The sequence below is a fragment of the Harpegnathos saltator genome, unplaced genomic scaffold, assembly GCF_003227715.2.
Source record: "Harpegnathos saltator strain DR-91 unplaced genomic scaffold, Hsal_v8.6 scaffold254, whole genome shotgun sequence".
In the NCBI taxonomy this organism is placed as follows: Eukaryota; Metazoa; Arthropoda; class Insecta; order Hymenoptera; family Formicidae; genus Harpegnathos; species Harpegnathos saltator.
Genome location: NW_020230044.1, coordinates 150,001 through 162,500, shown reverse-complemented (window position 1 = coordinate 162,500; position 12,500 = coordinate 150,001). Strand labels below are relative to the sequence as shown.

The 12,500-nt window shown below is 43.7% G+C and overlaps 1 protein-coding gene across 19 annotated transcripts in view; it reads right to left on the bottom strand.

The window, feature by feature from the left end:
- The window catches only part of mmd (disintegrin and metalloproteinase domain-containing protein mind-meld), a 44,319-nt gene extending 38,279 nt beyond the window's left edge, over positions 1-6,040 (bottom strand). For 13 of the 19 annotated variants that reach the window (XM_025299178.1, XM_025299180.1, XM_025299177.1 and 10 more), the window contains exon 1: positions 4,800-5,186. In XM_025299178.1, coding sequence (XP_025154963.1) covers positions 4,800-4,887 — 88 coding nt within the window. In that variant the 5' untranslated portion in view covers positions 4,888-5,186. Of the gene's footprint in view, positions 1-4,799; positions 5,187-5,863 lie in introns of those variants that run through there. The other 6 variants (XM_025299172.1, XM_019840904.2, XM_025299173.1 and 3 more) reach the window with 6 other exon arrangements.
- Between the last annotated feature and the right edge of the window lie 6,460 nt (positions 6,041-12,500).

Here is a 12,500-nt window from a genome sequence, read left to right as displayed (position 1 = left end):
ATAAAACCTTGCCGGCAGTGTCGCACTTGCGTCTCCTGCGAAGCACAATTCTCAACATCGATCTCTCCTTAACGAAAATTTCATTATCTCGCATTATCTCTGCTGCGCAGTTTTTGTTTGTGCACTTTTTGTTGTGCGTTAAGTGAGACTTTACATTACTAAGAACCAATCGAGAGTTTTACTTGTTTTGTTGAAACTGAATTGACTTAGAAACAAAATTGTGTTATTCGTTCATAATATTCCCTTCATTTTCGCGATCTTAAGTGGCTCGGACACAGGAAGAAAACCAAGGAGAAAGGGCGCGTTATTGTTCAATTTGCTCCAATTTGCTTCAATCGCTCACCTTCTGACCGCGTAAGAACGCATTAAAATATTTATCGACGGCCACGCGAGAAGCTGTGTTCCTTTTCGAAATTACTTTCCAAGAAGCTTATAAATATTTTATGATTATCGTGTGTCGAAGCGGCTCGATCTTTACATGCATAATTTACATGCATAAATATAATTGTGTGATGCCATTTGCGAACAGCCATTTTGCCGAATTAATTACTCACCGACGCGCAGGCAAATGAATCACGCGTCGTTCAAACTGCGCAATTTCCAAAATCCACCATTCCCTCTCCCGTAGCTAAAGAAGAAAAAGAAGAAAAGAAAGAAAGAAGAGAGAAAAAAGTCCCATCGACGGGAAAAATCCGTCCGGTTAAAATTTCATAGCGTTTCAAAACTACGCGTTCAATCGGTGATTGTGCCTGATATGCCGATTATTATTAGTGTGCGTTTCGTATGCGTATGAGAGAAGCGAGAAAAGTACTCTCTCTTCTTGCGAACAAAGAAGAAGAATTTATACCTTCTCTTTCTCAAATTTTACAAAAATTTGACTCCTTTGAACGCGAAGGAACGCGAAGGAATATCCTACATTTATCAGAGGATGCGATACATCGTCGCATTGCCGTCGCATCGTCGTCGACGTTGGGGAAATCGACGGCACGATAAGCGACTACATGCGATGATGCATGTGCAAAGCGCACATTCGCGTGCTCGCAGTTTTACGCGATGGGCGGCGGCAGATCGCGCGACATGCAAAGCGAGCGTACTCGCGCTCTCGCGCGGAGTAATTCCGCGCGATAACATTATGAATAATGCAGCGGCAGGATTTGAAGACCGACGGAAATGTACGTAACGATTACGTACATTCCGACGCCCGACGTCGCCCGACGTTTTCCCGACCGTTCCGGAAAATCCGCGTGCCATACGCTCGTAAGCACCGTCGTTCCGCTGATCTATATTCGCACATTTTCCGCCGACGAATACGCCAAAACGCGCGAATCCGTGGAATTCACGAGGCGCGCCACGCGCGGTTAGCGTTTTTTATTCCGCGGAAATTAATAAGCGGAATTAATAAGATGCTTCTTGTACAATGGTAACGAGGCTGCAGGCTTATCGCGGATATTATATATGCCGCGTGAGCTAACGCCTGGTAATTTTTCAAAAACCGAACGCACCGGAGTGCTCGCTATTAAATATCAACGAAACAACAAACGAATCCGCCGTCTGTGTTCCGCGTTCTTCCCCGCTCCCGCCTCGTCCCTCTCCCCTCCTCTCTCTCTCTCTCTCTCTCTCTCTCTCTCTCTCTCTCTCTTCTGTTTTCTCTCTTTTTTCTTTTCTCTTGTGTTTTTTCTCTCTTCTTTCCTTTCTTTTCTCTCTTTCTCATCGCAACGTGAAATATTCATTGTATATCATTCTGGCCGCGAGTTATGCTGAATCATACTTTACTTTGTGCTAGTATTTGCGTATTTGTCCCTTATGTTTGTACCTATCTATCTATCTATCTATATATCGCTGTAAGGTAATAAAATGTGCGCGTAACGAGCGAGAGATATCATACACAATAGAGATAAAGGATCGTCAACATATCGCGACGAGCCAATATCCTACGTACGAATACGAGTGCCACACATGTGCCTGACAATTAATTGGCAGATTACGGGACGTAGGGAGGAGTTTTGAGGAGGGAGGAGGACACGTAATAAGAGGCACAAGTCGCCAAAAAAGGGAGGAAACTGATGTTTCCCTCCAAGATTCGGGAGGTCCAAGAAGATTGTTACGCGAGGACTCGAGGAGGATTTAAGGACTCGACAGCATTAAGATTCATGGATCCGAGAAATTAAAGCTGTGAAAATTCGATGAAGCGGAAGGTGTAACAGAGTGTAATAATATGTGAATGCAGAAAATTGAGAGCGGAAGAGTTCGAGGATCTGAGAACTCCGGATTATAAAGATTTCAAAAACCCGAGAGGAGTCGAGAATGTAAGAATTTAACTCGATAATTTAAGAGGCCGAGAGTTGCACCGCGATAGGGTACTCGCCCTACCTTGGTGGAGAACCTTGCAGAGAGAACGCAAGCTCTGCAGCGTCTTGAAAACGACTTGGGTGAACTCGATCGAGCGCTCCTCTCTCTCTCTCTCTCTCTCTCTCTCTCTCTCTCTCTCTCTCTTTCTCTCAGTCTGGTCTGGGACTTTATAGACAAAAATTCCTAAAATATCTTAAATTTTTCAGTTTTTCCCTTTTGTTTTTCCTTTCCTCTCCTTTCCAATTCCTTCTCCTTCCTCTCTTCCTTTTTTTTTTACAAACGTCGTTACTCAATATCGAATTTGTTTAGATTCTAGGTTTATAATCTCATGAATTCTATTATATCACAATCGTAAGAAATACTTTAGATTGTCGAGATTCTTGAATACCGCCGTACTTAAATTTTCTTTACAAAAAAAGGATATATATATATATATATATATATATATATGCATGTGCATCCAATCTGTAGGTATCAAATTATTTAAATTCTAAATTTCCTAATCGCGTGTTTTTCTCAGATTCCGAGATTCTCGTGCGCATCATCGTAGGTTCTCTGTCGCTAAAAAGACGGATTTTAAATGAAATATAATTCTATAATTCAAGGGATCAAAGATCAAAATTACTTTGGATTCGAGAAAGCTAAAACTTAAAATATATCCGGCAACAGAGGAAACTGAAAGTTAATTCATCTAAAATCGAACAAGCCACAGCTCGAAGAACAAAGAAATCGGCGACAACTTGAGACTTAGAAATTCGAGAGACTCTAGAACTTGGAGAACATAATCAACGAGACAAAACGCAAAAATATCTATATGTATATAGCGCATAGTTAAATAATTAAAATTAACGGCCTATTTAACCGCATAAACAAACATGAGCTCGGCTATACGATGAGTAATTCAGACTAATTCAGCGACAAGAGCGTTTAACCGCCAACCATGCCGCCCGATATGATTGCACCCTGTCCAGATTGATATCACGGAAATAAGTTACACGGGAAAATATTCTCGTTGTCGTGACAAATTGTGAATCAAATTATTATTCTTCCCGGGCGAGATTATAGACCCATTATAGACCGAGCTCGTCATAGACGTGCTTATCGACGACATCACAATCACTTGAACAGGTTTTACATCAAACTGTTTATTAGATTCGACGCACATTTTTTTGCATTCATTGAAATACTTATGATCATCTATCCGGTTATGCCCAACATTACGAATTACGAGAAAAATAATTATACAATATGCTTGAGATACAACCCCTTCCGTCGGTCACAAGTTCAGTCCCTCATTCTCGGATACTACCTATACTGGCATTACTGAGATATTAGAAGGTAGTCGAGCAAAGTACGCAAGGGGATAAATACGATATCATAAAGGTCATCACGATATATCCATTCATAGAAGCGGCCATCTATATAGAGAGACATGGCTGCCGGTTGACTTGATAAATAATTGCTTATATCTTATGTCGAACTACTCGTCGGGTCACCATCTTTCTCTGCTGATCGAAACGAGTGCATTCAGCTCCCCGGGCCGACAAACATGGTCGCTTGGTAAAGAATTCAGGCCGATTGGGCCGAATAGTTCATCAACTTTTACAGGCCATTTCCACTCAATCGTAAATCCCAGCTACCAATATACTCAGCTATCTATCCGAACAAGCGGTAACACAAGATACAGATAGGCATGCAGACAGACAGGCAAGCAGGCAATTAGGCAGGCAGGCAGGCAAGCAGGCAGGCAGACAGGCAAGCAGACAGGCAAGCAGGCAGGCAGGCAGGCAGATAGGCAGGCAAGCAGGCAGGCAGACAGACAGGCAAGCAGGCAGGTAGGCAGGCAGGTAGGCAGGTAGGCAGGCAGGCAGATAGGCAGGCAGGCAGGCAGGCAGATAGGCAGGCAGGCAGGCAGGCAGACAGACAGACAGGCAAGCAGGCAGGTAGGCAGGCAGGCAGGTAGGCAGGTAGGCAAGCAGACAGGCAAGCAGGCAGGCAGGCAGGCAAGCAGGCAGGCAGGCAGGCAGGCAGGCAGGCAGGCAGGCAGGCAGGCAGGCAGGCAGGCAGGCAGGCAGGCAGCAGGCAGGCAGGCAGGCAGGCAGGCAGGCAGGCAGGCAGGCAGGCAGGCAGGCAGGCAGGCAGGCAGGCAGGCAGGCAGGCAGGCAGGCAGGCAGGCAGGCAGGCAGGCAGGCAGGCAGGCAGGCAGGCAGGCAGGCAGGCAGGCAGGCAGGCAGGCAGGCAGGCAGGGCAGGCAGGCAGGCAGGCAGGCAGGCAGGCAGGCAGGCAGGCAGGCAGGCAGGCAGGCAGGGCAGGCAGGCAGGCAGGCAGGCAGGCAGGCAGGCAGGCAGGCAGGCAGGCAGGCAGGCAGGCAGGCAGGCAGGCAGGCAGGCAGGCAGGCAGTCAAACAGGCAGGCAAGTAGACAGTAGGTAAGTAGACAGGCAGGCGTTACCTCGCTTGGACGTGGTGTCGGCTAAGCTGCTAATAAATCCAGGTACGGCAATCACGAGAACAAAGAGTCCACAGTGTAGCCAGAACATGTTTACGTCTTAACAACATTGTTTAATTCCATATTACATGACGCTCGTGAAACACTGCGATGGCGGCTGCTGCGATCCCAACGGGCTTTATAGGATTACTCATTACGCGCATAATCACCGACGTCTACCACCTCCTCGCTCATCAGATGCACGCGGAGCCGAGCGAATCGTGGAACGGAGCGGATTAAAGTGGATCAGAGCGATCCTCACGAGAGCCGGTCTTCCTGACGTTGGTATACCGTTATCGTACCGTTATCTGCGGGATGCGAGACGTACGCGCGCGCGCGCGTGCAAGGCTACTGATATATATACATATACATATATATATATATATATATATGTATATATGTATATATATATATATATATATATTTGACGAAAAAACGACAGAAAAACAGCGAAATAGACACGTCGCGCGAGCGAAGCGTAGCCGGTGAAACGAGTCACTCTTACTCTGCCCCTTTGCCTTTTTTCCTCTCCCTCTCTTTCTCCCTCTCTCTCTCTCTCGTCTCTCTCTTGTCTCTCTCTCTCTCTCTCTCTCTCGTCTGTTTCTCGTCTCTCCTTCTTCCAAATTCAGTCAGTCAGTCAATCAGTCAATCAGTCAGTCAGTCAGTCAGTCAGTCAGTCAGTCAGTCAGTCAGTCAGTCAGTCAGTCAGTCAGTCAGTCAGTCAGTCAGTCAGTCAGTCAGTCAGTCAGTCAGTCAGTCAGTCAGTCAGTCAGTCAGTCAGTCGTCAGTCAGTCAGTCAGTCAGTCAGTCAGTCAGTCAATCAGTCAGTCAGTCAGTCAGTCAGTCAGTCAGTCAGTCAGTCAGTCAGTCAGTCAGTCAGTCAGTCAGTCCATCAGTCAGTCAGTCAGTCAACCAGTCTTTTGTTGCTCGCCTCTCTCTCTCTCTCTCTCTCTCTCTCTCTCTCTCTCTCTCTCTCTCTCTCTCTCTCTCTCTCTCTCTCTGGCTCGCTCGCTCGCTCGCCTCTGTACGTCTATCTTCAAATCATCTTCCGCGGCTGTTTTCCTTCGAGGTTTCTGAGCCACGAACACGAGCGACGATAACAAGGAGAACCACGAAAGGAGAGCACACTTTGCAATGGCAGCTTCTTCTTCTTTTCCTTCTTCTTCTTCTTCTTCTTCTTCTTCTTCTTCTTTTCCTTCTTTCTCCTCCTTCTCCTCCTCCTCTTCCTCTTCCTCTTCCTTCTCCTCCTCCTCCTTCTGCTTCTTCTCTTTTTCTTTTTCTTCTTCTTCTTCTTCTTCTCTGCTTCTTCTTCCTTTTCTTCTTTTTCTTCTCTGCTTCTTCTTCTTTTTCTTCTCCTTCTTCTCTGCTTCTCCTTCTTCCCGAAGCAGATTGCGGCCTTACTCTCGCGCGCGCGCGGCTAGAAGAGAGAAACTGCCCGGACCGAATCACGCCTCGGCTGCCATCTTCTACCTACGCCGGGAGTCTGGAGTATGAAAATATTCTCCGCTCCCTCTCTCTACCCCCGCTGCCGCCCTCTCGACCCTCGCCATCTCCCTCCACCTACTATACCAACCCCACACGGGTCTCCGCTCGCTCGCTTGCTCGCTCGCTCACTCTGTACCAGCGTTCTTCCTCGCGCGCGCGCGCGCATCAGCGCACCCCCGCGCAGCGCGCACCAGCAGCTTGGACCACCTCTTATCGATTCCTGCGCCATTTCCCGTCATTCCTGTCAAATCAATAACGCGCGCCGGCCGCGCCGGCGGCTTCCTCGCAACGCCGCCGCGGGGATAGAAGCGGCATCGAGATGCGAAATCCCTCGGCTGGGGTAGCGCGGGTAGGGTGAGACCGAGGACGGAAAGAGGACGAATCCTGGACCAGGTGGCGGGAGCTGCTACGGGACACGAGCGGACTTGGAGATGGTATTCCTGCCGTTCGGATGATGCGCAACGAAGAATCGCGGAGAGTGCCGACGTGGATTCGGATAGAAAGTCTTCGGATGAAGGGTGAATACGATGAGAACGGTGGGTGGATATGGAGCGAACGCGGGGAGACTGAGAGGAGCAGGGAGTCCATCGGTCCATATCGGTGGGATTCAAAGCTGAAGGAAACGAAGGACTGAGGAGCTTACTCCAGGATCTAAATTGCGTGGATTCTAGATTTTGTATATAACTCCTGGCTGTCTTAGACCTCTTTGTGAAAGATCTGGAAGGTAGCGTATGCGCGTCAAAGAAGAAAAAAATAGAAAAGAATAAAGAAGAAAGAGAATGGAAAACGAGACATAAAAGAGAACGCTGCTTGCGTTTTTAGACTTTGCATTCTCTTGAAACAAGTCAAGAGAATGTGCTTCAAATAGTAATTGATATTTAGACGGGCGGATAATAAGAGAGGGGAAGAGAGAGAGAGAGAGAGAGAGAGAGAAATCTGATGATCTGACTAGCTCTGATGTACTAAACCAAGTTGCATGAATATATAATGTAAAATGTAAAAAGCAATCGACAATAAAAGAGGAATCGTGGTTGTCGAGATTTTATCTTCGATTTCGCTTGACAGGTGAAGAAGCTGCTGATCGATAACACGATCATTATAATGTCAATCGAACGAGTGAACTGTATACGAGACAATAGGCAGGTAGGAAGAGAAGGGAGAGGTAGATTAGATGAGACGATAGTTAGCATTGAGCGCGAGATATTGGAGATGATGGATCAGGTGAAAATTGTGGAAAAATAGAGGTATTATTGCAAAGTGGTAGTGCCATGTGAAGAGTGTTTGAGATTACTCTGAGTAAGAGGAGCTCTCTCTCTCTCTCTCTCTCTCTCCCCCCTCTCCCTCTCTCTCCCCCTCTCCCTCTCTCCCTCCCTCCCTCCCTCTCTTTCTCTCCCTCTCTCTCTCTCTCTCTCTCTCCCCCTCCCTCCCTCTCTCTCTCTCTCTCTTTTTCTTTCCTTCTCGTCTTGGATGTTGTTATCATCAAGTAACCGGAATGAAAAGAATTACGGAGCCGAACAGGATTCAAAAAATCCCTGAAACATGAAATAATCTATACAAGCGACTGCTGAATGATTTAGAATCTGCATCACTCAGAATCTAAGGAATCTGGATTCCGAGATAGATAGTTGCTTTACAACAAGAACGAGAGTTGGACTATTCACACCGTGATATATGTAGAAAGACCCGAGTGTCCAGAATATTCGAACGTTCCGGAAAAATTCTAGATCTTATCGCGTTCAAGCGTTCAGAGAATTGAAAATTGAACATAACATATCCATGATTGGTAGAATTTAAAAAACATGAAACCTCCCTAGTTTCGAAGTTCGGAAAACCTCGTGACCATCGATATTTGAGATTTGTTCAAATTTTTCTTGGAACTTAATTGTCGACGAACTTGTTTGCAATAAAAAAAATTTCTCTCTCTCTCTCTCTCTCTCTCTCTCTCTCTTGTATCGATTTATCGCTTCCATTATCTACCTTTTTCAGATTCACTTCTATTTTATATATCGAAAGAAAGAAAAAGAGAATGAAGAGAGGGGAGAAAGTCACTCCTATTTTATGAAACGCGATTCGAATTCTTGAGAGATTTATCAGTCTAAGCATCTCAGCATCTTACCTGTTGGTCAATCTCTCAACTGAGACTGTCGCGTATCCCCGTCTTGGTGTCGCATTTCTAAATTTAACCCGTCACAGCTTGCGCAGCTCGTGGAAACAATCTAATGTCATTTATAGCTGACACAGCTGTTTCGCGTTCATGAATCCGTTCGTGAAACAAGTGTCGGGGCATAATATTGTTATCGAAGTGTGGTTTTAACTACCTGATGAGTAAACTCGATAAAAACTTCAAGACTTTGCGCGGTAAATTATTTATAGAGCCCAGAAAGAAATTTCAGATAAGAAGAAACAAAAGTTCCAAACGTTGTGACGATACTGTAGGTAAGACTAAGTGCTGTAAGAGAAGTCTGTGATAATGAAAATTCCTGGAAAAAGAAAAGAATAGAAAAATTTGATAAATAAAGCAACTCGGAGTCTCTCGAGCTTCTTTGCCATTTGAAGGGACTGTACGATATATTCTACAAATGTTGGAGCTTCGTAAGAAGAAAGAAAGAAAGAAAGAAAGAAAGAAAGAAAGAAAGAAAGAAAGAAGGAAGAGAAATCCATTTTCCATGTGTGTCTCGGCCGAACAATCGTGACTCGTTGTATCGTTATCTGAGATTACGGAATAGCCGTGGGCATGGGATGAGAGTAATAACCGATCTTGCCGATCTATACGAGAGATGGGGAGTCAACAACGAGGTATGTGAAAGATTCATTCACGTGTTGGCCTAAATTTAGGTCGCTGTGTCGGCTGCACTGCAGACACGATTCGGTTGGCGATCACTTATTTATAACGAGCAACGAGTGACGAGAAAAATAAGGCAAAATTCCGCGCGCTAGCGCGAGCGCCGAATTGTACTCTACGCTAGTTATTAGAAAACGGTAGAAGCAGAACTTTATTCCATCCAAATACTTTGTCTATAGTACGTTTGCTTCTCCACTCCGCCCTCCGCACAACATCTGGAAAAGAGTGCTTGATACAAGAAGAAATTGTTTAATAATAAGAAATTTTATAATTCTCACTCATGTGTCTTGTGTATCAGTGTAAACGTATACTCTATAGTGCGCAATTCATACATTATTTTACAATATAATTAGTTAAAATAATTAAAACTGTGTGCTCTATAAATTAATTTTCAATTGCTGATTCGTCAATGATGATAGCTCGGGCTATTTTAAGGATAATTTAAAATGCTGATATCCAAAATAATTATATTCGAAAGCAACGCGATTATATGATATATGCGATTATACGTGCCGTGCGTAAATCGTGGCAATTGTTTTTCTAACAATGGAAGAAAATTGTGCGCCGTCTAATCTGCCTCTTCTCATTTTCTTCCATTCTTATTATTTTATACGTTTCTTTATTTATTTACGTATAGTAGGTACATTTTAGCTGTATATTTATCTGTAGTCGAGAGAAACAGACTCGCGCTCGCAGTGGAACTCACGTCGCGCGCAGATTTCGCCTTCGCATTTTCCGCGGCGAGTAGCGAAGAAAAGCGCTGTTATTCGCACCGGCGAAAAACGGCACAGTTGACGCACAGTGCAAAGTTTGCCCGATTTAGCAGAACAAAATACTTCACTTGGTCGCGTGTATAAAATATGTACGGACACACAATATTCGATTACGTGTATTAATTTCCTGGATTTTACATAATTATATCTCACATAGTTTCGCGCGCTTCGCTCTACATATCTATACGGATTTACATTTAATTAAGCTTACGTCAAACAATTCCGACAAAAAGTATTCTGACTCTAAAATTTATCAATTTATTTATCTGGCATCTCGCGTGCGTAACAGCCTTGAAATGCGGCGAGCGATGAAAATTTTGCCCTTTCCTGATCACTGCTGTTACGCAGCAGCGGACGTCACTTTTCCACCACATAGAATTCTAATTTATACAGTGCGACGGAGCTAATGTTTGTGAATTTGCCATATTATGAAAACTTCAAACGGTAAAACTATATTTTCTTTACGTTGCGGGAGATAACTGTAATTTTTAGTTCTTCTGCCCATAACTTTCCCGAGAGTACGTGCGCCTTAAAAATTTAGATATCCGTCGAATGTGCAAATGATTCAGGAATAAATCCTAAAAACGGAGGAAGGAGGAGACACGCGAGAAATAAAGAAAGAGATAAGAAAAGAAATCGTATACAGCCAGTAGTTTAGAGCGTCTTCGTTCTCCTCTAGATCGGACAATGGATTTGCACATTGTGCGGCGGCGACAGACAGACATGCACCGGCCCCACTGAGGTCACTGAACCTAAATCGTAACCTTGTGTTAGTGTAAAGTGGCAGTCGTGTAAAAACATCCGCCTAACATTAAGTAATTTTAGAAGAACTCCTCAATCATCGAGCAATCTCTCGCGGCATTATCCTGCGGCGCTTCTCAACCGATTGATTGTTTGAAATAAACTGATCGCGTACACGGGATGGGAGGGTCGACCCTTTCTGTGAACGACAGGGTCCTGTCCGGGTCCCACGCTTAGGGATCGCTTATACTGTATGCCGGAAAGACATTTAGCGATAGGATTCCTTTCCCTGGTTTTCTTTCTTCTTCTTCTTCTTCTTCTTCCTTCCTGATAATTTCACCTGCCGCGAACAAGACGTTTCGTTTTCACATCTCTCCTGGCCCGACGCGACGTTTCGAATGACCTAATCCTGCATTTTAGGCGACTAATGACGTAGGATCTGACCGGGGTACGCGTCCATGATACACTTGAGAAAGCGCGATTTGACATGCGCACTCAGAAAAGCGTCAACGAGGAACGTCTACGATGGATATTATTTTGCACCGTTTTTTTGTTGGTGAATTTTTGGTTATCGACGACGGTTGAGACGACAGTTTGGGTCATTTGTTTTTTGAAAAACAGAAGGAGAATGAATGTGTGCAATAATAATATCGAAAACTCGAATTTTTAGGGGGATTCAGGATTCGAGGGATTGAAGGTCGAAATAAGTTTAGGCAACTGCAGATCTAAAGACCTGATAATCCAATGGCGCCAGAATCCAAAGATCCCAAAAAGAATCGAAATTTGAGCTGGTGTTTTTATTCATAACACTCGTCAGTTCGTTTAGAAACCATTTTGCGCAAAATCCACGAACAAAGTGGTGCAAAAATTCGCTCGCTGGAAAATCGCACAGGATAATGCGATTGTCACTATCGTGCATCGAACTCATATCATGTAATCTATGGGTGTACTGTATTTGCGTGTGTGTGTGTGTGTGTGTGTGTGTGTGTGTGTGTTTGCTGTGTATAGTGTACACTTGGCAATTATAGATCCTCATGAGTAATCGTGGTATAATACGGTTTTTATTATTTACATTCTTGCTGCATTCGTCAGACACGCACACGCACACTCCCACACGCGCGCATATATATATATATATATATATATATGTATATGCGCGCGTATATATATATATATATATATATGTATATGCGCGCGTATATATATATATATATATATATATATGTATATGTGTGTGTATATACATAACACATGTGTGCCTACGTGTGTGTTGTCGTGGGGGTATGTATATATTTATGTATATATACACATATTATATTCCGTAACGCGATAAAACGTTAAAAAAGTCATCATCAGTTCATTTGTTTTTTTTTTCTTTTCTCATTAATGCTTAAAAAACCTTAATTTTCACTACTTATATGTTTCGTTTAGACAGTGAATGGTAGGATTGCAAATCATGATTAGTTTATGTTGTGTAATTTATATTATTTATAAATATGCGTGGTGTGCGAAAAAAGCACACGCTGCTTGTTGAACCTTTGGCGCCGGAGATAGTATTCAAACATTCTCGTGAAATTATTTTGTAATTATAATGTATGTCTTGTAGCGATGTATTTATATAATGTGAAATTTTCACTCCAATATATACATACGTAATTAATTTCACTCAAGTAAGATTTTAAATGTAAACATTTCCCAAAATTTAATCGAATCATGAATCAAAATTTATAAAATATTTTGCAATTCGAGAAATTTAAAAATCGGGAAATGTAGAATTTTACAGTTGAATGAATACAGGATATTAATTACAGGATATTAATAAAT